The sequence below is a fragment of the Gossypium hirsutum genome, chromosome D08, assembly GCF_007990345.1.
Source record: "Gossypium hirsutum isolate 1008001.06 chromosome D08, Gossypium_hirsutum_v2.1, whole genome shotgun sequence".
Classification (NCBI taxonomy): domain Eukaryota; kingdom Viridiplantae; phylum Streptophyta; class Magnoliopsida; order Malvales; family Malvaceae; genus Gossypium; species Gossypium hirsutum.
The window spans coordinates 67,229,139-67,256,846 of record NC_053444.1 but is presented as its reverse complement, the minus strand read 5'-3'; the positions used below and the strand labels follow the sequence as shown (position 1 = coordinate 67,256,846).

Genomic DNA, 27,708 nt, shown 5'->3' with positions numbered 1-27,708 from the left:
TCATCATGTAATAGTTGATCTTTAAAACTTATTTAATTTCTTTTTCCTTTTTCAAGTTTATCATGTCCTTTGTTCCACTCTTAAAACATCTTTGCTTTAAGCATCAAGTGCTGTTTTCCCCTCCTTTCACCTTAAGTACAATCACCATACATATTCACACACACACACACACATATATATATACACTCAAGTAAGCTAGAGAGCCATTGCCATTTCTCTTAGGCTATAGGCTCTAATGGGTGTTCCTCAAAGCCAAACACAAACACCACTTTCAGCTCCTCACCTTTATCCACAAGCACTTCAACTTAAACTCTATCAGGCTTTCATATTTTCAATTCCCATCCTTTTTTCAATAATCCTCTTCTTATTGTTTTACTTGTTTTACCTCAAGAGAAGAGCTACCAATATATCAAACCCTAGGCCTATTCTTCCAACAGCTACTACTTTTAATCCCTCAGTAAGTGTATCTTTCTTTTTTCTTTTTGTTTACTTTATTCAATCATCATGTGGTGGTAATTTTTTTAATCAAAGTTACCTTTCTTTTTTTACTTTTTTATTACTTCGCAGTTAATTCATGTATGTGCATTTACTGCAGCAGCAGCAGCCTTGTCAATTGAGTTTTAAAAGTGGGTTCAAAGATAAGTTGCCTACGGTCTTATTTGATGAAGAATTGAGGACAAGGGATACACTGTGAGTTTCATGTTTTATTTTTCTTTTGGGTTTAGGTGTTTTTTTTTGGCATCAAATTTATTAATAATAAATGTTGCAGTAAGATAGTGACACGTCACATCAGTCGACATTTAATTAAAATTTAATTAAAACAATACTAATAGTTTAAAAACTCAATTAGAATATTTTAAAAGATTATAAGTTAATTTAATATTTGAAATATAGTTTTAGAGTCTATTATAATTACCAATGTCTATTCAGTATTTAAGTTTGGTTTTAATATTCAATTTGATACTTAAATTTGGTTTCAATGTTCAATTAGGTGCTTGAGTATTTTTTTCAATTTGATGCTTGAGTTTTTCTTCATCTCATTTAAGTACCTGAGTTTGACTTTAATGTTCAATTTGGTACTTAGATTTTTTTCGTCCTAACTAAGTACTGTATTTTTTCACTAGAGTAAATGTGTCAACTATTCATTGGGCCACATGATATTGTTTAGTCTAAATATCAAATTAAACATTAAAATCAAATTTAAATATTAAAACTAAACTAAAATACGAATCTATATATTAACCCTATATATATTATGTGCAATCACTGTAGTGTATAAAATCCACTCTGCCCTACGCCATGTGCTTCTGAGGTGTGACACTATACATACATATAAATATAAATATATTTATCCCTGAAATTGATGGAAGATGATTGTATAGGAAAAGGAATGATGCAAAAATTGACTATCAATAAAGTATAAAGTGGTCATCTAAGAAAGACCTAGATGAGGAATTAAAATTTGCTTAATTTTCCCTCCATTAGAGACTAGCTAGAATCTAATTCTTTTCACAAGTTCTTATTTTTAAATTAATTATTTTTACCCACAAAATATTTTAAAACAATACTAAGAATTTTGTTTACATAATAGAGAATTTAACAGATGAATTAGGACCATTCATATCAAAAGTATAAAATAAGAGTACTAGATTCTTAAGTATCAATGCCAGTTGAATATATAACAAACTAACATGCGTTCAATATTGTGCACATTATCAACTATTTTTATTCTAATGCATTAAATCCATGATTCTCTAAAAATAATTTATTGGAAATTGACTATTTCAATTATTGAATTTTAGCAATATAAAACAATATTTTCATTAATTTTGAGATTTTTTTCTTATGTTAAATAACTTCTGAGTGTTTTATGGTATTTATTTGAGAGGCACAATTAATGTGATAGAATGTTGATTTAGGCATACTAGCTAAAAGTATATTTCAATCTATAGTTGTAAGTTTTTTTGGGGGGGATTAAAATTCTTTACCTTATAACAATGGTACTAGAGCAGTAGGTTGCTCAAGATATTGAATAAGGATAATGTTTCAGTTTGATATTTTGAGCTATCAAGAAAATAGTAGAATACTTAAAATGTTAAAAAATACAAGAAACGTGGTTTAGGAAGGAGTTAGAAGGATATTCTAGTGTTTATAGAGACAGGCATAGTCAAAATGAAATCGATTATTTTGAAACTTAAGATCAAGAATATGTATCAATATTCAAAAGGTAGAACTAGAAGGGAGGAGCTAAGAGAAGGCATTAGAGATGTCATTGATGATGCCGTATAAGCTCACTCAAAGAATAATTTCTTAAAATTTTGATTGGTATAAAAGATAGAAAGGAGTGAGAATGAAAAATTATTAATCAAATAGGTAAATTATAAAATAAAAAAGTGGTTATGAATTTTAATCATTTGATCGATAAATTTTCCATTCGTAGTTATTTCCATCTTTAATAATATATTGACCAAAACTAAAGGAATGGGTAGAGGTAATTGAAAGGAGTTAGAAAATCTTAGAGCTCCATATTGACCATGAGATGAAACTAAAAATATGCATTTAGGAATGATCAAGTTTGGTTATTAGTCCTTGTACTCTGCGTAAGCTGTGGATTTAGGCCCTATACTTTAATTTGGTCAAATTTAATCTTTGTACATTTTGACATTGCAATTCTAGCCCAAATGATAGTAGTTAAATCCGTTTGATTAAATCCTACTATTAGTCTTGTATTATACGTAAAGTTGTAAGCTTAGTTCATATTCTCCAACTGGATTGTTCTCAATCCTTATACTTTTCAAATTCCAAAGGTTCAATCTTGACCCAAATGACCGTCACTAAATTTATTAACTGGTTTTTCTGTAAGTAATATGTGGAAAAAGTAAGTCAACATGACATTACACATGTGACAATACGTTTGCCACATCATATTTTGAAAATAACAGAAGTTAATGAATTTAACAGTTACCATCTAGTTAGGAATGAAATTTTAAAATTTGAAAAGTATAGGGATTAAAACTGACCAATTTAAAGTACAAAGACTAAAAGTAACTAAATTAAAATATAGAGATTAAATCTACAATTTAAGTATAATACAAGGACTAATAACAGAATTTAACCTTTTTTAAGACTTACAACACCTTCGTTGTTAGCAATTTAAACCAGTGGGTGATAAGATCATTGTTTTACCAATCCCTTAATGTTTATCCATTACAAATTAGCCCTAACAATAGTAACACGTGAAAAATTTGCTAGTTAATCCTTGCATATGCCTCTAGAGTCTAGACTTAAGCCAAAATGTTATCATTAGCTAGGGTCTAAGATTTTGTATTTTTTAATAAAATATTTTATACTAATAATTATATATTTTTAATTAAATTTAAATAAAATAATTTTTAATTATTTAATTTAATTTAGGGAAAACTAAGTCGGCTCCAAATAAAAATATATATATGTCCAAGGCTTGAATTGAGCAAACGTCCAGCCCATGAAGAGATTTATACATCAAACATGGTGATATAAAAGGTCAAATTTTACTATTAGTCCCTGTATTATGCGTAAGTTATGGATTTAGTTCATACTCTATAGTCTCTGTGTTTTTTGAATTTTAAAATTTAAATCTTGATCTAGATGGTAGTCGTTAAACTTGCGAAGTTAAGTTTTGTTATTTCCAGAATCTTATGTGGCAAACATATTATCATATGTGTAATACTATGTCAACTTGCTATTTTCACTTAGTACAAAAAAAAGTCATGTTATTTTAGTTAATAGATTCAATGACTACCAGTTAAGTTAGAACTGAAATTTTAAATTGTGAAAAGTATATGAATTAAAAAAGATCAAATTGAAGAACATGGACTAAATCCACAACTTACACCTAGTACAAAATTAATAGCATAATTTGACTTAATGGGTTTAACTATTACCATTTGGGTCATGACTAAAGTTTTAAATTTTGAAAAATATAGAGACTAAAATTAAACAAATTAAAGTATATGGACTAAATTCACAACTAATGCATGATATAGGGACTAATATAGAATTTGGCCCATATAAAACCCTAAACCCTAAACTTGACAATTACACCAAATGTTACCTAAGTGTGTATTGATAAATTCTCAAAACGGATGGATACAGAATAACTTAACAACTAACTAAACTCAAATTAACTAACTATAAGTAAAATAAACCTGAAGAAGAACCACACATTTACATACGAAGAGACTTGAGATTTTAAAGTTCTCAAAACTTCAATTTTATCATTAAAACAAAACCTCGTTTACAATACAAATAAAAACTTTAACCCCATTACAAAGCGGGTGAAAAAAATTCTAAAACAAATTTACAAAAATTTGATGTAAAAGTTAAATATGTCTTTAATTAAAATGGTAAATTAAATTGAAATGTGAAAATTATGATGTTTTGGGTTCAAATCCCACGATCCTCATCGTTTGTGTTTTATTTTTCTAAATATCCAGATAGTAGATGTCATTAATTCAATCAAACACATCACAATAGTATAAATAATAGTGTATATTAACTAGATTTGTTCATGGGTCGGGTTACACGCCCAGGCCTGAAGGCTCGCCCGAAATTTGAGAGGGTTTGAGCAAAAATATTAGACCTAAAAAATAGGCTTGGATAAAAAAAGTTAGGCCCATTTAAATTATGGGTCGAGCTTGAACATTCAAGGCTCGAGCCCAGCCCGTCCCATTTTTAAGTTTATAATACTTTATATTATATTATTTCTAGATATTATGTAATTTAGAACACATTAAAAAAATAAATTTATACTAAATATATAATACTACTCTAATGTAAACATTAAAATAATGTTAAAATGACTATATAAAAAAATAAATAAATAAATATAAAATTAGTAAATATTAAAATAATATAATTTAAAGATTTTTTAAAAAAAATAATATGGACGGATTTGGGCAAAATTTTAGACTCATATTTTAAGTTGAACCAAATTAAAACAAGCATAAAGTATGTTAATATCATACTTAAGCCCGACCCATGAGCACCTCTAATGTTAACCATACCATAAGATGCATTTCAAATGTGGCTACCATACACTACATCAACCTTGAAATGGGTTAAAAACCTTGGTGGCCTTATTAGCCCACAGTCCAATAAGTGCAAATAGATAATTTGGTTGAAGCATAGTAGGAGTTAAGCCCAAATCTCAATACACTATTATATATTTCATTGCATTTTTCTTTCTTGGTACCATATTGCATAAGTAGATAAACTTATTCAACTTTTTGGAAAATATTTTTACAGATGCAGCGTTTGCTTAGGTGAATTTGAGATGAAAGAGGAACTGCTCCAAGTCCCATCTTGCAAACATGTGTTCCACATCGAATGCATGCATCGTTGGCTACATTCTAATTCAACTTGTCCACTTTGTAGATGTTGTGTTGCCGTTAGCGTTATTCCCATCACCAAACTCCATCCTCCAATACCATTTATCCACACTGACCCCCCGCCGCCACCGTCATCACCGCCATCACCGCCACATCAACAGAACGTATTGTCTTAGCCACAACTTGAGTTACATCGACAAAGCAAGCCCCTCTGTTGGTATACATAATTTGTTTCATTTATTAAAGAATAGTTAATCGCAAATCATACGCGCATAACTTATCAAAGAATAAAACGACACCGACAAATCAACGAGTTACTAGTCTAGTGATAAAAATGACTTGCAAAGATTCAAGTTTCAAAGTTGACATTAATGCCTAGAGGTTCAAATCTTATAATTTGAATGTAAAAAAATGTTGTTACTCCTTATACTTTGACAAAATTAGAGCTTTAATCCATATACTTAAAAAAATAGAAATTAGGTCCTCCAACTGTTTTGATTTAAAAAATCTCAATCCAATCATTAACAAAAACTACCAACAACGATAATGATGAAACTAATATTTTTTAAATTGAAAAAGCAAGAAGATTGTATTTTTAAATTTCAAATTCTATAAAAGTATAGGGACTAATATCATATTTTAACCCCAAAAGATGGCAGTCCTACTTGCGTGAAACATATAAGGACAAATTAATTTGTTGAATTAATTATTCAATCCAATATATGAAATGATTGATTCTGATAGTAATTATATATTGTTATATCTGAACGCAAATTTTTCCTCAAATTAGGTTGTAAATACAAGTAGTGAGGGTAATAAATGTATTCAATTATGGGGAAAAATTTAGGGTTATTAATTTCAAAAACTCTAAAGAGGCATCATTGAATGGATTGGTTTAAATTTATATATGGGAAAGAAATAATTAAGTAATGGAAGCATGATTGGAGTGAATGAAGGAAATTTAAGGAGAAATTAAAGAAAAGGAAAAAAAAATGAGATAGTGGGTATGTATGGGTTTGAGCTTAGTGCTAAAGTCATCATTTAGTGATGAACATAATAGGGGTTTAATATTATTGTATTTGGAGCATTGGCCAATTTGTTGGTAAAGATCATTGCTTATAGGACCAATGCTTATGATATTCTTCTAGTCTAATTTTATTTGTTTAGCTATCTCATTGTTAATATTTTGGTTAAATTTTGTTATTACTCCTTGTATTTTATAAAAGTTGTAGTTTTAATTTTTATACTTTAATTTGATGTTTTTAGTCTATATTTTCAGTCTTCACCATATAATAATTATTAAAGCCATTAAGTTAAGTTCTGATCTTTCTAAGATTTGATACAACAAACATATTATCACATGTGTAATGTTATGTCAACTTGTCATTTTCATCAAAACTAAAATTTTAAATTTTGAATGTTATAGAAATTTAGAATAATTCAGCCAGAGAATATGGATTAAATATACAATTGTATGCATAATATATGACTAGCGATTGAATTTAACCTAACCGATTTAACCATTATTTTTTAGGTCAAGAATAAAATTTTAAATTTTAAAAATATAAAAAATCAATTATTTAAAACTTAATTTTTTTATTTAATTATTATTTAATCGAAAACCGATAATATGAATAATTTAACCACCATACGATTTCTAGAAAGTCCTAATTCCATTACAAAACATGCATGGGACATGTTCCGTTGCTTGCGGTGAGACATCAATCAAATAGCTGAGTGAGGTAGTGAAAATGAAAATATGGAGTTCCCCTTTTTTAACCTTAATAACTCAACCCACAAAATAAAAGGTTAAATATCTTTGTAGGTCCCTATACTATATATTGGAAAGTAAATTAGTTCATTTACTATAAAGTGTACAATTTAATCCAATTTTAAACAACAGTAACGTTGAATATTAAAAATTATCGACTTGTCATGTTTCAAAATAACATTCAAAACTCGACATTTTTTAAAACACGACAAATTTTCTTGTCGTTTTCAATTTTACTTGCTTCAAAATTAAATGTAGATAGATTAATTTACTTTGAAATTTATAATACAAACTTTAATCCGAATTAAATAATTATAATGTTAGCAATATCAACATTATGCTTGAAATCGGTGCAGCCTTCACATCACAATCCCTAAAAATATATTAACTATATCTAATGCAAGAACCCCACCACTCACATCTTCCTCTCCTTTTTCTTTTCCACTAAAAAAGAAAATGAGAGGAAATGATGTGCTCAATCTTCAACTTTTGCTAAATCTTGTATTTCAACTTCACTCCACTGACTACTTGGTTGTATTCATGAGGTTGAGATTTTGAAATTTTGAGTTAAATTCGAATTTTATTATACAGGTTTTTTTAGATTTAGCTAATTAGTTGGAATTGAATTAGTCAATTTAGTGTTCGTAATGATTAATTTTAATTGGAATGGTTGATATATAAGTATAACTTTATCACTTTAGTCAATGAGGACTTGGTTATATTGACAAGGTTGGGTCTAAGATCTTGAGTGTCCAAGTTCGAATTTTGGTTAGTTGGTTTGAGTTGAGCTTATGATGATTGATTCTGGTTTAGGGTTTAGGGTTTAGGGTTTAAGGTTTAAATCCATAGTTAATAACTTTTAAAAATATAAAGACGCAATGATAAATTCAGCCCTTAACGTTTATATTTTTTTAACAATTTAACCATTATTTCTTTTGAACTAAATTTGGTCATTAATTTTTTAAAAAGAGTCAAATCACTTTTTTTAATGGAAATGTTGACTAAAACATTAATTTTTTTAACAATGTTGTTGCAACAACACGCGTGTTAGTCGACGTGTATTTTATGTTGGCATGAAACTTTTTGTCTTGTATGCCATGTCAACAAATAACTTAAAAATTATAAAAATATTCAAGAAAAAATAAAATGTTCATAAAATAGCATGATGTACACATGGATTGTTGTGTAGGCTATCATGTTTAAAATTTTAATGTTTTAGTTAGTATTTCTATTAAAAAAATAATTCGACTCTTCTTGAAAGGTTGATGGTTAAATTTGACTCTTTTCAAAAGCTTGAAGACCAAATTTAACTCAAAGAAATAATAAGGACCAAATTGACAAAAGATATAAACATTAAAGGCTAAATTTATCATTATACAAAAAAAAACACTCACCACTTTTAGAACATAATAAGTAGAAGCAAAATCTTATTTGATTCTATAGAACTATTACTAACACTATACTCTGTTACATTTCATATATCATATACTTCTTCTAAGCTTCCTTGCCTAGCTTTTGGGTCATCATGACATGGACCACCATTTGACAAAGATGGATTGTAAGAGAAAAACTTGGAACAAAACACATAATTGAAGAAATTAATGAGGCTAAGAGCAGCTAACATCCAATAAAAAAGGTCTAACCTATCCTTATTAAGGTCATTGTCACTTAGCCACCCTCCATGGGATTTAGACCTTGTGATTTGGTTCACAAGGGAAACCAATATGGAGCTAAGATAGAACCCAAAAGAGTAGGAGCAATAGGTCATGGCTGTTAAAAATGATTGCATCCCTTCCAAGGATTGTTTATAGAAGAATTCTATGAGTCCCACTGCTGTGAACATCTCTGAAACCCCGAAAATAAGGAATTGTGGTGCAATCCAAAAGATGGACATGGTTTCATCGTGATGTAAAGCCGATACCCTTCTTTTCTTCTCCACCAAGGCAGCTGATACCATCGAGAATGTTGCAACGAATAGGCCGATTCCTACCCTTTGTAAAGGGGTGATCCCAGAGTCGTTCCCGGTGATTTTTTGAGCGGTGGGTACGAGGACAGTTTCGTAGAGAGGGACGACGAAAATGAGCATGATGTAAGGGATGGATTGTAATGAAGCCGGTGGGATTTCGAAACCGTCGATGATCTTGGTGTTCATTGTGCTCCCTTGTTGGACTGAAAATGTTTGGAGTTGTGCTAAAATGGTGTTGAAAATTATGGTGCAAGCAAATATGGGAACAACTGATATGATTATCTTCACTTGCTCCACTTGGCTCACAGTGCATAGTCTCCATGGACTCTCATTTTTACCGTCTTGGGTTCTAATACATGCCTTATCAAGGAATCTACATTAAAATCATTAAAATATTTTAAAAATTAAAAAAATTAACTTTTTTAAAAGTGACATTTTTCAAAAGCACTTACTTAAATTTATTAGTATGAAGAAGGTTCTCGGTATTGAACGACGTATCGAAGACTTGGTTCGGTCCATTGTTTCGGCTTACATTGAGCATCTCAACACTTGAAGGACATATTTGCTTTCTTTTTGTTATTGCAGCAACAAGAACCTGTATAAATAAATCACCCTTGATGTTTATATCTTTTATTAAGTTGGCTCTCTTTTTTTTTTTGGCTAAATTTAGTAATAAACCTTTTAAAAAAAGTCAAAATAATCACAACATTTCAAAAAGAATTAATTTTTTTTATCATAAATACGGATTAAACCTTAGATTTTTTAAATATGACAGCCTGTGTGGCAATCACATGCATTTCTTACTTTTTTTATAATTTTTAATTTTATAGTTTTAATTTATTTGTTGACATAGCATATAAGACATAGTGCCACGTCAACATGAAGTATACATGGACTATCACACGAGTTACTATATCAACACTAATAAAAAATTAATGTTTTAGTCAGCATTTTCATTATGCTTAAATAAATTACCATTAACACAATTCAAGGAATTAAACTGAAAGCAAAATAGCTAAGTTGCTTAACAAACAATGCACCAACCAAACCTGAGCAATTGGAGTGAAAATACTTCCTCTTGGTGGTTTGTTTCGATACAAGACCGTACCCGAAGCCAAGCTGATCACCCCGATCCCCATCACGGCAGCCGAGATACCGAAACCGACATCCATCCCGGAATGAGTTTGGACCCAAACAAGAAGAGTGAGTGCAATTAGCTCCCCCATGCAAAAGGCAAAGTAAGCAATATTGAAGTAAGTTGAGAGCTTCTTAGATTGCTTGGTGTTTTCCCTTGTGAATTGGTCAGCCCCAAGGGATATAATATTGGGTTTTAGGCATCCACTCCCTAAAGCAACTAAATAGAGTGCAATGAACAATATTATTGCCTTGTAACCCTTTGCTTCTTCACAGTGATCACCATTAGAGACCATATCACAATGGGGTGGTCTTAATTGAGGGACATGTGCTTGAATGCAAAGTAATATAAAGCCCTGCAAACACACAAGTTTTTAAGTATTAAATATGGCTTTTTTGAGGGTAAACTACACTCAAGATCACTAAATTATTTGTATGTTTACATTTTGATCACTCAATTTAAAAAGTTACAAAATAATCACTAAACTATTCGAATGTTTTCATCTAAGTCACTGAAGTGTTAAGTCCTTTTCTTTTTAGCTTTGAGCAGCGATTCGATGATCGATACGGTGGGACAATACCAATTGATAAGTAGAAGAACATATCTCATATTCAAGCTGATCTGATGATTGGTGTTAGAGATCAGAGAAGAAAACTGTTCGGATTTTGGTTCACAAATTCGTGACATTCAAAGTTATTTCATAAAAAATAAATAAATAAACAAAAAACTAAACTTTAGAAGAAGAGGGAAAGTTTACCCCTTTGATGGGTGCTAGAGGTGAGAACAGAGAAAGTTATACAACAATTTTAACAACTCAGTGACTTAAATGAAAACTTTCGAATAGTTCAGTGATCATTTTGTAACCTTTGAAATTTAGTGACCAAAATGTAAACTTACTAATAGTTCAATGACATTGAATATCGTTTACTTTTTCTTTTCTTTTTTTTTTTTTGCTTGGATCTTAAGTGAAAGATTACTTACAAAGAGCTCCACAAATCCAAAAACCAACATAGTCCAAAAGCTACCAAGATATGAATCTGAAAGGAACCCACCAACAAGTGAAAGAAGGAAGACAGTTCCTATAAAATTGGTGACTACGTTAGCTGATTTTGATAAAGGGAAATGCATGTCATTAAAAACATAAGTTATTAAATTGTTTCCAACAGCTGCAACTGCCATCATCTCAAATGCTTGAAGACCTTAAAAAAAAAACAAAACAAGACATTAATGTAAAGCTCAAAAGCTGAACAAAAGACAAAGAAAAGAGACAAAGATAGAGACCAAGGACAAATATAGCAGCAGACATGCCACCATGCTTGTTAGCCTTGCAAGGCTTGCCTCTCCAATCAACAGATACCTCTTCCATGGAACCATACATGAATTGGGACATACACTTTGGCTTAAATTTATAATGATATAATGTTGAAGGGGCAATTGTAGGTTAGGTTAAGTTGACTTTGGTATAGTGGTAATGGCAATGACATGTCCCCATCCATTATATGTGTGCGGTCAAAATATTGAAACAAAGCAAGTCAGCTCCCACAATAAGATAATCAATAGCTTTTGGATCTTCCCCACTTAAGGATAGAATCTTGATGTTGGTGGTTTTGATGCCATGGAGATTATAAGTAAAGCTTAAAAAAAAAAATGGTGATTCATATATATCATCATTGTTTTTTTGGTTGGTATGTCATCTCTTAAATGTGGGGCATAAGCTCCATCATTCATACCGTTTCATCTTTTATTAGTTGAGGCGTATTAAGCAGCTTTCAATCTTAAACCAAAGAAACAACAAAATTTCCTTTTTTACAATCTATAGGTTGAATTACCTGGAATTCATTCTATTAATATAGGGACTACATTAAAGATGAACCAAAGAAAACAACAACAAAATTCTATTTTCAATATATATATATACATATATAAAGTTGAGAACTGTTATACCAACATTAGCCTACCCTACTTAATCCAGAATAGCATCAATGACAAAGCGAGAAAATTATTTTAAGGGGCTAGAGATGAACTATAAATTTTGAGGGGTAAAATATAATTTTATCATTATATTAATATGTAACTCCATACAACTTTAAAGAATTAATAGCAAATCTAAGGTAAGTCCACTCTCTGTCCCATTTGCTTTCGCCCTTATCAACAATCAAAATAATCTAATATAATTTAAATGCGAAACGATTGAAACTCAAATTTATTATTATTTGCTACTTAATTTTGACTGCTAATATTTTATTTTTTTTTTGGAGGTAAAATGAGATTATATTAAGGAAGTTAACCATAAGTAAGTATTCTGATTAGTTTACTTAAATATCTTTTTTTAAGAATAGCAATAATTGTCACTCAAAATAACTATTGTTAAAGGATGACTATCTAAAGAGCAATATTTATTCAGAAGTAATCAGAACCACCATTATTTAAAACATTCCCCACTAAGAAAGACATAGTCAATAAAACAACTCTTTCATAAAACACCTTATTTACAGAAAAAAATATATATATCATGAAAAGTATCTTCTTCTACAAGTATTCCATACAATATATTTCTCCCGATATTACTTCATCGAAAGAAAAAAAAAAAAGAAAAAACCTCAAAATATGGAATAATTCTTGGCTAACTTCCCACTCGAATGTTATAGAGAGCTTTGCTTGGAGTTTTTTTCTCTTTCATAAAGATAAGAAACTTCTGTTCGATATTTCTTTATTACCAAAAACCTCTTTTTAAAAAACCATTAATATTTTTATAACTAAAAGTCTCTCTTATTACTCATTACGGGCTAATTTACCTAAATAATCCATTTAATTATTTAAAGCATAACTTTAAATTAATATAATTTTCTAATTAAATTTAAATAAAATATTTTTTAAATTATTTAATTTAAATTTGAGCCAACCCAAGATAAAAAGAATAAGAGTAACTTAAGTCAACCGATGCCTACCAAGTACCAAGCCCAACAAATACCCAGTTCATGAATAGATTTGCTACTCTTTTGTAATTATCATTCTCGAGACATCTTTTTGTTAAAATATTCCATAAATCTTTTATACTCTTTTGTAAATTTTAATTTTTATATTTTATTTTTTAAAATTTAATCCCTTTACGAATTTCAATTTTTAAATCCAATTATTAAAAATATTTTATCAAATTTAAAATCATTGTCTTTTTTTTTAATTTCATTGATACCAAACGAAAATTTATATTATTTTATAACATCAATTCAATAAATTTAACAAAAATAATGATATTAATAATAAGACCTCAATTTTAAAATCTAAAAACCATAAAACTAAATTTTTAAAAATAAAAATATAAAAACTAAATTCCAAGAGTCCAGAACTATAACATACTTTTTAAGTTTTTTTAATCAAAAAGGGCATTCATAGTCAAATTATGCCAAGGTGGTTATAATTTAGCAAAATAATAAACACCATAATAATAATAATAAATAAAATTTAGCACATTATAGTTTGGTGATCAAAGTACAACATTAGCAGCAGTGACATAGAAAGAGTCTGAAATTAATGCAAATATATAGTATTGCATCATCCATTCTCAGTCATCAACCCTTGGATGGAGAATGAATATATATATATAAGTCCCTACTTATAATCCAAACCATATATATAAAATAACAAGTTCCAAGTTCAAGAGAGGGTAGAGAGAGAAGGTCCTAACCATGGTTGGTACATTAGAAGAGAAGAACCCTAAGGAACCCAAATATCTCCTAGGGTTTGCATGCAAAATGCTTGCGAGCTCCATATCCATTAATGGAGCTCCTTTTTCATGATGAAATGTTAGAAAAAAGCTAAATGCATATTAAAATCACAAAAGAAGAAACTATTTACCATAGTTCAATCAGAAAGGGGCTAAATACTCCCAAAGTTTTAGCCACCATTAATGAATTTACAAAAGAAAACAAAGCTAGGGTAAGTTTGTACTTAAAAACCATTATCTTCCCTTTCCCTAAGGGAAGATGGTGTTTTGATTTTTTTCACATATTATTACATTTAAGATATGAAGTGATGTTGGTAAAAAAAGCATTTTAATATATATATATGACTACATGATCCTAGTTTTTAAACCCTAAAAACCAGATGTCAATGCACAAAAAAAGAAACTAGGGGGCATTCCTCATTGACAAATAGGTGATTAGCCATTTGAAAAAGATGAGTGGCTTGCTTTTTAGTGTTGCTAAATTTACAAATTTTGCAAACCATTTTTCTATTTATTAGCCTTGCCTAGGCTAAAAGTAAGAAAAAAAAGTCTGTTTTTACTTGGCCTTTTCAAGGGCTGACAGTACAAAAAAGATAGTTACCCCAACTTAGCTGATCCAATAGCTAAAGTTGAGCATTTAGATAAAAAAATGCTTTGGTTCTCTTATAAGGAACCCTTGTTGACAAGATGCAATGGAAAAAAAACATGCATGATTCTCCATTTTTTGGAGGTGATTTATAGCCCCTACGGGGGGCTTCAAGTTAGATAGAGATAGAGGGAGAAAAAAGAACCATGGTTAGGCCCAAGGTTGAAGACTTTAGAGCAGCTGAAGAAATGTGATATCATAAGCTTGGAATGAAGTCTCCTAGCATGAAGAGCCAATGTCACACCTGTGGCACAGGCAAAACACAATATGAATATATAAAAATAGTATATAGCATATATGGTTGTAGTAGTACAATGCAAACAAACCTTATTGCAAGGGTGGAGTAGGTGCAAGAGCCATAGGTGCACCATAGTGCTGTGGATAGCTCCCAGTTGAGTAAGGAAACAGGTGGTGTGGAAACTGGACTCCGTATCCTTGGCCGGAAGAGTAGACGGGGCCGGCCATTCCTTCTCCGAATTGAAGATAGGGATAGAATGCTGTTCCTGCACCAGTCATCAAGCCACCACCATACACTGGATACTGGCCAGTGGCCCCTCCATACAGACTATAGTAGTTCTGAACCATAATGACACAATTCCCAACAGTTACGAATATTATACATATTTCTCTATACATGTGATCTCTGACAATGTAAACAAGGGATGAATATATATATAAAGTAAAATTATAGTGGTAGCAGTTAGAGACATTTTTAGAAGACTGTGAAAGTGTGAAGGATGGACCACAAGTTCTAGGTTCTAATTAGGAAGTTGTAGATAAGGTAAAAACAGCATAACTGTAGGCAAATGCAAATACAAAAGCTGCTAGCTGGAACTATTTTAATATTGCCTTTCTACTTCGTGTATTGAGCTGAATGTTATGCTAGTTGTCTAGCAAAGAAAATTTATATACTTGTGAAGAAAAGCCTTTGACTGAGCCTTGACTTTTGTAAGTGATTAGAGCTCGTGTCAGGCACCTAAATGTACCCCACCCCATTCCCCCAACCCCAATATGGTATAAAAAAAAAAGCCTTTGGATTTTATCATTGCTTTTAAGTATTGGGATTTTTTTTTCTTCCCTATTCAAATAACAAGTGTTAAAGTACTTTGTAATGGGTTTTCTTTTCTAACACCAACGAGAAAAGTTAAAATAGAAAGTGTCCTCGCAAGAGGGGCAAAAAAAGAAAAGAAAAGTAAGGCTAAGTTCGGTTCAGTTCAATCAAGTTATTTGGATTTTTGAACAGTTAGATTCTCCATTTTTCCATTCTAATTTTGAGTTTTGGGCTTTTGCTTTTTATTTTAACAACATAGGCTTGTTTCATGTCTTTTAAACATTATTTCGTTAAATCTTCATTAAAAAAAATTTAATTTTTCAAGGAAATAAAAATAACTCTTATATTATATTTTTGAAAAATGATTTTTATATAAGATAAAGTTATTTTCATTTTCAAATATAAATTATTTATTTTACATAAAAAAGAATTAAAATTAAATTTTGGTTAATTTCATAAATCCACAATTTTTTTAACTTGTAAACCAAAAAATTCCCAAGACTAAAAAAATATAATATAAAAAATAAATAATATAAATAAGAAAGATTAAAGAGAAGGATCATGTACAAACCGTGGCATAATTAGAGTAATCAGGTGAGCATGGAGAGTACCTGAAAGAGTGCAAAAGGGAAAATACAGTAAGCAAAATCTGTTTAAAAACAATCATAGTTAAAGTCACCGTCCTCATTCAAAAAATAGAATAATTTATCTATATTTATTTTGAAATTTTCGGTCAAATTTGATTTTCATCCCTGTACTATTCTCAACTTGAAAATTAAATCCCTAAACTTTAATTTAACATAATTTTATCCCTACTATTGTTAATATTATTCCTTAGTCCAAATCACTAATTTTTTAAAAATAATAATAATCCAAATCATAAGGTTGAGCTGGAATTTCTTTTAAATAAAAAAAAGTGAAATTTGGATATTTCAGTAACAGTGCCAAATTATATCGAATTAAATTACATGTACTAAATCTTTAAACATGGTCCAAAGACAGAAAACTTTCAAAAAAAATAATAATAAAGGCATTTGACAAAGTGGCACTATTTAATTCAATAACAGTAAAAAAAAAGCATACCCATAAAGATTAAAAGGAAGTCCTTGTGGGATGCCATAATAATGCGGGAAGGTTGCTGCTGAAGAAAAAGCTATTGCTGTGGGAAAACACCTCATTCCCCTCAAATTCCTTCCTCCTGCATTCGCCATTTCTATTATTATTATAATTTCTTTCTTTCATTTTCTTCTTTAATTATAACAAAACAGCTAACCTAATATTCTTACATATATGTGTATATATAATTAATGCACCACCAATGCATGCCTGTCCTATTGACAACCCAACTTTCATTATAAAATATCTACTTTTTTTGGCATGCCATTTTGTTTATTTTTGCAATTTTTACAAGGGAATAAATGTAGTGTAAAAACATATATACTCATTTTTGTTTATTTTGCATATTTTTTGGCATGAGTTTTGTTTTTCAAGATCCTACACCATCTACTTTTCTTTTCCTCCAAAAACAAGAGTTTGGATAAGATTGCCCCATTTTTACCTTTTTTTTTTGTAGGAATATTCATTGCTTTTATGTATTTCTAGTTAAGTTACTAGAGATAAAGTTTTTACAAATAATGTTAAAGGAATTATACTTGATACATTTTTTATGGTCCATTACTGGACTTATAACTACCAATCTCAACAATGTCATCTATAAAGTTTGAATTTGAGTTCTCACTTTTAAAAGTGCAATGTGATCACTGCACCCAAAATTTTATTTATTCTATATTTGATGCATTATCATGATATAAAAGTGTCTTTAAATGTATATATATAGTCAATCAATCAAATGATGTTATATCATTAAAATTGAAATCATTATGATTCATACATTATATTGTCTGGAATATAAACTACTATCAATAAACTAAATTATGACATATCTTTAAAAAATAAAGTTATTTTCAAAAAAAATTTTGATGACATGATCTCATTCAATGAGGTAAATCCATATATGATATCATTAATCTTTACTCCAAATGTGTTAAACATGCAAATGCAATCATGAATATCCCCAAAAACCCTAAATTCATCGAGCATTAAACCAGATCAATTAGAAAACAAGTAGAAAAGGCAAGAAAAAACTGTTCACCATGCTTTGGAGTAGAGGGTTTAGATCTTTGAGCACCCAAAAACCCAAGATTGCAATTAGCCCTTCTCCCATCAATCACAGGAGCAGCATCAACACAAGCTCTCATGGCTGCTTCTGGTTCACGAAACGTCACCTACAAAAAAAAAGAGTCAAATTTCCATTTCGCGTAAAACCCATCACTAATCACCACCAGATCTCCCATTTTCCTCCAAGATCCAGTAATAAAAACAAGGTATACAAAAGACAGTGAAAGAAAGAAAGCATTATCATACAAATCCATAGCCTTTAGATCTGCCAGTAGCTTTATCAGTAATGACGACAGCTTCCAAGATATCACCAAATTGTTCAAAATACTTCTTCATTGTATCTTTCTGGGTTTCCCAAGCTAAACCACCAACAAACACTTTGGTGAAAGTGGTATCACCGAACTGCCCTCTCTTATCACAAGTCATCTTCTCTTAATCACAAGCAACTTAAGATCAATTTTTCACTGCTCTTTGTTTGATGGATCTGAGGGGATGTGATGGGGTTGTGTAGATTTTAGAATTTAGAGGGTGAAATTTGAGTTGGTGGTGTGTGGTTTTTAAGGGAAATAGGAGGGAAGAAGAAAGAGAAAGCAAAAGGAAAAAAAAAATAGGGAGGGAACACACACTCTCTGAGTATCATAATACGGACGTCAATTATACAACACAGCACATCCCCACATGTTCTTTTTCTCCATTTCACTCCCTAACGCGCCTTTTCTTTCATTTGGATGAGAGATGGCAACGGGCCGGGCCGGGCCGGGTGGGTGGTCTTTTCACCTGTCCTGACTTGACCTGATATATTCTTAATTAAAGGCGCTAATGTCAGGTTAGGTTTGAGCTGGGATAATGTAAGGTATTTAAATTAATTTTTTAAATTTAAAAAATAGATTTTTTTTAAATTCGACTTAATTTAATAAAGGTAAATTCAAGTCTCTCATATTTAATTTTTTTAGATTAATTTTTATTTAAAAATATTTTTTAAATATATATAATATACTAAATGTAGTAAAAAAAGTTAAAATAAAAATATTCTAACACATTAAAAAAGTATTTTATTAAAAAATATTGTCATAAATATAATAAATATTTTATTATATTAAAAAAACAAAAATAAATATAATAAATATTTTATTATATTTTTTAAATTTTATATTTTAGTTGGGTAAGTTTTTTTTTTTTAAGTTTTGGATAATGGGTTTAATTGTTATTGAGTTAGTGATTTATTATAAATATAAATACATATATATAATTATTTTTTATAATATAATATATTTGTATCGGGCCAAGTTTGGGCCAAAAAATTTTGCTCAAAGCTTGTTCCATATAGAAAATGAACCCTTAAATTTTATCCAAGCCTATTTTTCGTGTAACACCCCCAACCCGTATCTCTCGTCGGAACCAGGTTACGGAGCATTACCAAAGTTTACAAATCAAACAGACAGAAATTTCAAATATTTCATATCATCAAAATAAGTCATCAAAGCATCATTTTAATTCAAATTATAAACATATCAAATCCAAATCAATTTTGCCTAGTTCATGAGCACTTAAACATAGATTTGGATTTGATATCAAATATAGCTTCAAAATTACCATTTCTATCTAGATTTAGTTCAATTTACCAAGCCATAATACAGCTTCAAAAACAAACACATATTTATAGGTATAAAACCAATCAAAATTAAACTTATAACCTCATTTATAATCAAACCACAAAATAACTATTATTTAGACACTCTAGGTACATGCCGACACAAAAGATAAACATCACCACATTTGAGTTCAGGATCGTTGTTGGACGCTGAATCGACGATCAAAAGTTAAGTACCTAACCTGCGCACTGGAAACAAAACCATATGCTGAGTAAAACTCAGTAGTATTTCTATAATCTGAATATTTAAAGACAAAATAATATAATAGGCACAATAAAATATTAAGCACAATAAAATATTTAAAATTTACATTTATTTGTACAATAGCTTTAACCATTCAATACTCAAATCATAAATACATTGTTTTATACCATACTAAATTCTCATTATTTGCCATAAAATAGTTTCTCACGATATAATACACATTTCACGTAAACAATAATAATGTTCATTCCATGTCCAATTCATGAATACACAATTCATATGTCTCAATCCATATTTCAATTCACTTTCATTTCACATATAATATCATCCAACATCGATCATAGTGTCATTTCATTTAATTACCCCTATTAACATGACTTGGACTTGGACGGATACACGGATCCAACCAAAACACACCAGTTTGGCAACCAGTGCCTCATCGGATAATTCGAAGTATTAATTTGACACCTAGTGTCTCATTGGCTAAACCGAAGTAAATTGGCACCCAGTGCCTCATTGAATTAATCCGAAGTAATAATTTGACACCCAGTGTCTTATCGATTCGAAGTTAAAGAAATCTCTGATCTCTTCCAATCCTCTGGCATGTCATCTATATTCGACTCAGCCCGATACAGTTAATAGGGTTTCAATTCACTTTTCAAATACAACCAATATTCATTTCAATTCAAATAATCAATATATTCAATATATATACCAATTCAATCAATATAAATTCAATAAATTAATCACATACTAAATCAATCCATTTCAATTGCAATACACAATAATTCTCATCACAACACTTACCATATACATTAAATTGATTTATAACAATTAACAACTAAATTCGGATTATAGAAATACAAACTAGAAATTCCGAGCTATTCCTCGTCGACTTTATTTTTCTCCTTTTTAGTCGAGGATTTCAGTACGATGTTAGCTACGGAATTAAAACAATTAAAATTCATCAATACAATACAATTCAATTTCATATTGCATATTTCAATTTTTACTCAACATTTGTCTAAATTCCAATTTAGTCCCTAAACCGAGACTAATTTTATTTCTTTTCAATTAATTCTATATTTTCATTCAATTTCCACTTTAAACTAGATTTAACTCTCTAATTTCACTTAAATATCTCAAATTTGAATTTTTTTACAATTGAATTTTTCACAATTTAGTCCCTATTACGCAAAATTTATAATTTATTCTACAACTCAATCCTTTTTCACTTCTAACTTAAAAATCTATCAATTTAATCCCTAATACTAAAATTATTCAACATTAACAACATTTAAAAACTCGATAATTTCTAAAATTTTGACATGGGTCGGGTAGTATTTAATACTGAGATTCCAAAAATATAAAAAAAAGAAAAAAAGGGCTAAATTAACTAACCAATTGAACTTGAAACTTTGAAACCCTAATTTTCTCATTTCTTTTTCTCTTGCTTCGTTTTTGCTTCTCTATTTCTATTTCTTTTATTTCTTTATTTTATTATATAATATAATATATACTTAAGATATAATATTATAATATTATAATATATATTTTAAATTTAAATTTTATAAATATCTTCATCCTTATGCGGCCTCATTTAATGCCAATGACATAATTGCTTATTTAATCCCTTAAAATTTTCTTTAATCTATAATTTAACTTTCACCCTATATGTAATTTAGTCCTTATACCTGATTACTTTTAATTCAAGCAAATTCACTTAATCGAAACCTAATTAACTACACAACTAACTTTGTAAAAATTTATAATAAATATTTACGAGTCTAATTTACGGGAATGGAGTCCCGGGAATGCACTTTTTTAATTTGATCATTTTTAATTAATTAATTATCGAAATATTATAATTTCTTAACGAAACTTTAATACCACCTTAATGACACTTCGTAAATATTTATAAGAATATTTACAGCTCAGTTAATAAAAACAAGGTCCCGATACTTTATTTTCTAAAACCACTTGAACTTAATAAATCACTTATATAATATAAATTATCAAATCAAAAACCTTTTTAAAAATCACATTTGACTCGTAAATATTAAATAATAATATTTACAAACTTACTCGTCGGATTTGGTGGCCCGAAACCACTGTTTCTGACACCACTAAAAAAAACGGGTTGTTACATTTCGGACCTCATATTTATGTCCAAACCCTCTCATTTTTCAGGCAGGCCTTCGGGCCTAGACAAGTAACCCAACCCATGAGCAGGTCTACTCCTAAGATAATATTGAGTCTTAAAATTAAATATTATTTTTTATTCTAATCTCGACTCGAAAAATTAAAGTTATACATGACTTGAACTTGACCTAATATGTCAAATTTTTTTATTTTTTTAATGATGCTATTAATTGTTTTCGATATTTACTTATAGTTATACTATAGCAAATATTAATATAAATTGCAGTCTAAAATGTATACTAGTCATCCATTTCGAATTTAGTCTCCTATTTTTATTTAAATTATTTTAGTCCTTTACTTTTTAGATTTAAATATGTAAATTTAATTGTGAACACTGTTAAATTTATTATATTAAATTAAAGTTCACTACAACGTCATTTTCCTTGTTGCATGGCCATGAAGTGAGTATTTGTTTATTTCAAAATGTCAAACTAGTGAATTTAACAAAAGAAGTTTAATAGAGTTAATCATTGAACCATATTTTTTAAATCTAAAATGTAGAGAGATTAAATTTCTAGAAATAAAAATAGATGAACTAAATTCCAAATCTATAAATAGTATCAAGACTTGTAGTATATTTTAACCTGAATTTTATTATCATATATTTTAAACCAATGATATCCATAAGGGTATTTTGATCATTATCCAAGAGTGGGGCAAGGTCGGTTTTTCTTAAACCCAATTACGATTCAACTAATTGAAGAATTAGATTTAGGCCACCCAACTCGTCTTTAAATCGAATTTAAAAAAAAAAGATAACTCAATTAAATCAAGTTAGTATAAGAATTAAATTTTAAATTTATTAAAAATACATGTAGTTATGGTATGTTTTATCATATTAAAAAAAAACATCATATCTTTTAACTTGTATGCGATAAAAGTAACTTTTATTTTACATCTAAATTATTTTTTAACATAAATCCAATTTACATTTAAATATAAATAATAATTATTTTAAGTGAAAACCTTTTAACCTAAAAAAGGATCAGTTTTATATAAAAGGTGTTGCAACGCGCCTCTGCTGAAAGTGGGCATAAATAAATGCAGTTTTTTTTATGTCGGCCACGCTGTTCTTCTATTATTTTGAGGGAGTGAACGAAATGACTACATTAGCCTCTTACTTTTGACATATCTACGAGATTTACCATGCATATTTGCAGGTATGAGCTGGAAAGTCAGTAGTGGTAGAAACGGAACGGGGGGGGGGGGAATTAGGGTAAACACGCGGGAGGTCAACGGTCAACCATCCAATTGCTTTGCATGCAAAAAGCAATTGGAGATGGAATTACAATTTGTGACCAAGGATTGAAAATAATTACCCTTTCACGTATTGAAATAGTTGGGTTGCTCTTGATTTTTTTGGGTATAAGAATTAAAAGATGAGACTCGTATTATTTAAGCACAAGATAAATTTTAGTTATTGTTTTAAATAAATTTTGGGATTTATTTAAAATATTTAAAATTAAATTATGAGTGAATATTTAATACACTGACAATGAATAATAAAGTTCATAGTAAAACAAAAATATTGAAAATTTATAAATATATTTTTATTAGAATTTGAGTTTAAAGTTTATAACTTAAGATTTAAGTTGCTTATCAACTTTGGGGTTCCAGGTTTTAAACTTAGGGTTTATGTTTAAATATAATTAAATGTAAACTATAATTATTATATTTTTATTTAATTTTTAGAATTTAGGATTTAGTATTTATATCAATTTTGGGGTTTCAAGTTTTTTACTTAAGGTTTATGTTTAAATAAATATATTAGTATTTATTTACAAGTTTAGCTAAACTTTAATTAAAAAAACCCCAAAATTTGATGTAAAATCTTAAATTTTAAATCTTAAACTATAAACTCTAAACTCGAAATTCAATTAAATTTAATCATATTTAAATAAATTTATTAGTATATATTTAATCATATTCAATAATGGTGCATAAAACTCGTTTGCTCAAGAGCGGTGATACGCTAGATGATAAGACAAGCTGAAATTGACTTATCTATTTATCATATAATAATGAGGAAACATTAAATAAAATAATTAAAAGTAATTTAATTGCTACCGAGTATTATAAGAGTAAAAAAATTAATTTATTCCTAATCAATGGCGAAACTAGGAGGGTTGGTAGGGGTCTCGATCCCCCTAAAACGAAATTCTTTTTATATGGTCCCTTTAAAAATTTTAAAATTTTAAATTAATAAGGTAAAATTGTACTTTGGCCCCCAAAAATATAAAAATTTAATTTAATCCTTTAAAAATTATAAAGATACAGTCTATTAAGATGATAAAATTGCATTTTTTTATTATAAAAATTACAAATTAATTTCGGCCCCAACAATTTTTCTAATTTCTCCCCTGTTCATAATACATACATTTTTACTTTAACAAATTATACAACAAATGAATTTAGAATCCAGAAATTCAAATTTATCTTCCAAAACCAACCATTAAGTATTTGATATATTGCATATACACAGCACAGCTGTTGCATCAAGCTATTTAGTTTGCATAATTTGCTCAACCCTAAATAATTTCAATCATAATACATTTAATTATTATCTCAATTTATTTGTAGACTTAAATTACCTCCTCAAATTCCAAGGCTTGTTTAATATTTAGAAAAAAAATAGAATTATTATTTTTATTAATTATTGATTTAAAAAATGATCCGGAGTAATCGATGATACTATTTATAGTTTTCTTTCTCCTCTCACATAAATTTATTATTTAAATTTAAAGATAAGAGAAAAAAAAATCTGAGAAATTTCTCATAATTTTGTTGAGGGATTGAATTGAATTGAAGTTGGAATAGCAATGTCAGTGAAGGGGTGGTTGAATGAAAAGATTGTGGATCCTATGATCCAAATCCTCCGCAAGTAATCTAAAATATATATGTTTTTATTTTATTTTATAAATTCTACAAAATTATTTTATTTTTATTATGAAAAGTAAAAAATAATAAATTTTTATACATGAATGTATAAAAATGAAATTGCAGGGGAGCACAACCCAAGCAATTGGCCTTTTCTGCAGCTTTGGGACTTACTATAGGAGTATTTCCAATTTGTGGTAATTTATTTTATTTTATATATTTGAAGAAATTAAGAAAAAGAAAATGAAAAATGGGGGAATGGGAAATGCAGGGGTGACAGTGGTGATGTGTGGGATGGCAATAGCGGTGTTGGGATCATTGGCCCATTCTCCAACGGTCATGCTTGCTAACTTCATTGCTACCCCTATTGAGTTGAGGTGCTTTTTTTTTTACCATTTTTATCCCCTCATTAACATCATATATTTATATAATGTTTTGAGATTGTAATAATTTGTTTTTTATATTAATCTTGACACTTGTTAGAGTATCATGGTCATTTGCGTAAAGGTCAAATCTATCAAGGGTCAATGTCTTTTGAATATGTTTAACTAAAAGCTTTTCATGTGCTTTGCTTTACGCAATTTTTAGTATAAATTTAAATGAATATTAATGTGTTTAGAATATAATATGAGGCAATAAATTTGGGAAAAAAGTTATAATTTAAAATATTATATGCGGGGTTTGAAAATTTTTTATTTGATCAGTTTTAAAAAGATACGACGCTTTATTTTTTTGAACGATTTAAATTTTATATTAGTGACTTTATAAAAAGTTTGGCTTGAATTTTAGCCTCTTGGTTAAATGAAAAACTTTTATTGTTGACCACTATCATTCAATTCAATTCATTTTAACACAAAAAATTTTACCCCTTGAAATTTTATAATCGGCTCATGTCACGATTTGACCCATAAATTATCTCGTTTCCTCACATTAGTACCTAAAATTTCATGTCCTTTCTAGTTCACTCCCTAAAAGCCAATTAAAATGTGATACATGGTAAATTTTAGGGGTAAAATAAGATGAAATGATAGTTTGAGTATCAAAGTGCAACAAAAAAGTTCGAATATCCAAAATGGAAAAATAATATAATTTAGGGTCAAATCATGACTTAAACTTTTATAATTTTATCTCAATCCCTGACACAAAATTCTTAACTTCATCTTAACTGTATTATATTTGTATCATGTTTATATTATCTTGTAATCTTATATATATATATGTGTGTTTGTTACAAATATTTATTTTTGATTGTGTTGTGCAGCCTTATGGTGCCGTTCTTGCGGTTTGGGGAACTGCTAACAGGTGGGGAGCCATTTGAATTAACATCAGATGCTTTAAACAAAGTATTGACCGGCCAAGCTTCAACCGAACTCCTCTTTAGTATTGCCCGTGCTGTAAGTTTCCCCTTCTCCTTCTCTTTTACTTTATGTAGTGTCCTCCCTCTGTATATGTCACTTTATTATCTGTCATGCTTTTCAACATCATCACATTGTTTTCTAATACATTTGTTCATGGATTCATGATCCAATTTAAAAAAAATAAAATTTCAGTCCGTGTTTGGTTTAATCTGATATCACAACTTGTTTTATTTAGAATTGTTGATTGTGTTCTTGGAGTGGGTGAAAAGAGCTCTCTCATTTCTATTAAGCTTTCGTTTCTGTTGGGAGTTAATCCCCTCAACTAAGTCATGGGAAAGGTTTATGCAACCCCAAGCCCGTGGGACTTTTAAGTGCCACATGTTGATTGAGTTAGTCTATCTATTTGCAACCATGCAGCACTTGATATGGTTATCTCAGTGGTTAACCAAATAAGGTCTTCGTGATTGACCTGACGAGATCTTCCAAGCGCAATAATTTTGATCATATATATTTTGTAATTAATTTAAATTTAAAAACTTGTTATGTGACTAACCCTAAAATGTTAGGAAATTATTGAAGGTATTTGGTGATATCATAGATTGAAATACAAAAAATTTACAAGGGGCAGCTAATCTTAGTTTAAGTGCAAACCAACTTTTGGTTTATTTGCATTTAAGCCTTTGGACTTAATTGAATTGTTCAAATAAGTTCTAAAAAATCTCAGCTCCTTCCATTAAACCCTAAATCCTATTTTAATTCCTTAAGGGTTAAGTAAAAGTAACATGTGTCGATGTTTGACCATTGTCATGTTTGGTATTACCAATACAATGACTAAAAATCATTTAAGAAAACTTGTGTGTAATACATAAAGATATCATAATTAAGTTAATTATAATCCTTGATATATTATATAGAAAATTGGTCCCTCATTTGAAATATAATTGGTGGTTGCAGTTGTTGGGGTGGCTTGTTGCAGCACCCATTATTTTGGGCACGCTCTACTTTATATTTTTGCCAATGTTCAAGTTCCTAGTCCCCAAGTTCAGTGGTGCTCCAGAGAAAAAAGAACATGATTCATAATTTACAGGGGCAAGAGAAGGGGGAATGTTTTCAATTTTGTAATTTTTGTATATTTGTTTGGCAGAGTATATCAATCATCATTATTATAAATTATAAATATTATTATACCTACTATAATACTTATAAGCAGGGATGTAAATAGATACCTTGGTCTTCCTGATTAATGAACTTTTAATCCCTTTTAAGTACAAACAATTCAATTTAATCCTTTTTTAGCTTTAGCCAAGTGAAAGAAAGTTTTTAATTATTAGCCACATCGTCCCTGCTTATAAGTCTCCCTTTTGTAAGCTTAATATTCTGTGTAATGGTTATGTATTTTTTAAAATCATTTGCAATAAACTAGTTAATTCAAACACCATTAGTATTTCCATCAAAATTTACCATCAATATATACTCATGTAATGATACCGACTTCAGAGGTAAATCATTATGAACTAAATGAAACGGTGTCCCCGATTACATAAGAATTTTTAAATTAAAAAAAATAAGAAGATT

At 29.2% G+C, this 27,708-nt stretch overlaps 4 protein-coding genes across 5 annotated transcripts; 2 read left to right on the top strand and 2 right to left on the bottom strand.

The window, feature by feature from the left end:
• The first annotated feature begins 34 nt into the window (after positions 1-34).
• Positions 35-6,614, top strand: LOC107909133 (probable E3 ubiquitin-protein ligase RHA4A). 2 transcript variants are annotated; one of them, XM_016836568.2, is made up of 3 exons: positions 35-457; positions 599-690; positions 5,287-6,614. In XM_016836568.2, exons 1-3 carry the CDS (start codon positions 236-238, stop codon positions 5,543-5,545), a joined length of 573 nt encoding a protein of 190 aa, XP_016692057.1. In that variant the 5' UTR covers positions 35-235; the 3' UTR covers positions 5,546-6,614. The 2 variants fall into 2 exon arrangements, with proteins under 2 accessions (XP_016692057.1, XP_016692055.1); XM_016836566.2 differs by having other exon boundaries at positions 59-457; positions 596-690.
• Positions 6,615-8,554: 1,940 nt separating this feature from the next.
• LOC107909132 (protein NRT1/ PTR FAMILY 4.4) lies at positions 8,555-11,844 on the bottom strand. Its single transcript, XM_016836565.2, has 5 exons — positions 11,523-11,844; positions 11,223-11,440; positions 10,156-10,596; positions 9,559-9,701; positions 8,555-9,479 (listed from the first exon to the last, which is right to left on the bottom strand). Exons 1-5 carry the CDS (start codon positions 11,629-11,631, stop codon positions 8,615-8,617), a joined length of 1,776 nt encoding a protein of 591 aa, XP_016692054.1. The 5' UTR covers positions 11,632-11,844; the 3' UTR covers positions 8,555-8,614.
• Positions 11,845-13,684: 1,840 nt separating this feature from the next.
• LOC107909131 (probable RNA-binding protein ARP1) lies at positions 13,685-18,530 on the bottom strand. The gene is made up of 6 exons (XM_016836564.2): positions 18,087-18,530; positions 17,815-17,947; positions 16,746-16,860; positions 16,234-16,273; positions 14,938-15,187; positions 13,685-14,855 (listed from the first exon to the last, which is right to left on the bottom strand). The coding sequence occupies exons 1-5, from the start codon at positions 18,264-18,266 to the stop codon at positions 14,939-14,941; spliced, it is 717 nt and encodes a 238-aa protein (XP_016692053.1). The 5' UTR covers positions 18,267-18,530; the 3' UTR covers positions 13,685-14,855; position 14,938.
• A 6,122-nt stretch (positions 18,531-24,652) lies between these two features.
• LOC107909130 (uncharacterized) lies at positions 24,653-27,568 on the top strand. The gene is made up of 5 exons (XM_016836563.2): positions 24,653-24,779; positions 24,902-24,972; positions 25,047-25,152; positions 26,037-26,169; positions 27,088-27,568. The coding sequence occupies exons 1-5, from the start codon at positions 24,718-24,720 to the stop codon at positions 27,211-27,213; spliced, it is 498 nt and encodes a 165-aa protein (XP_016692052.1). The 5' UTR covers positions 24,653-24,717; the 3' UTR covers positions 27,214-27,568.
• The last annotated feature ends 140 nt before the right edge of the window (positions 27,569-27,708 follow it).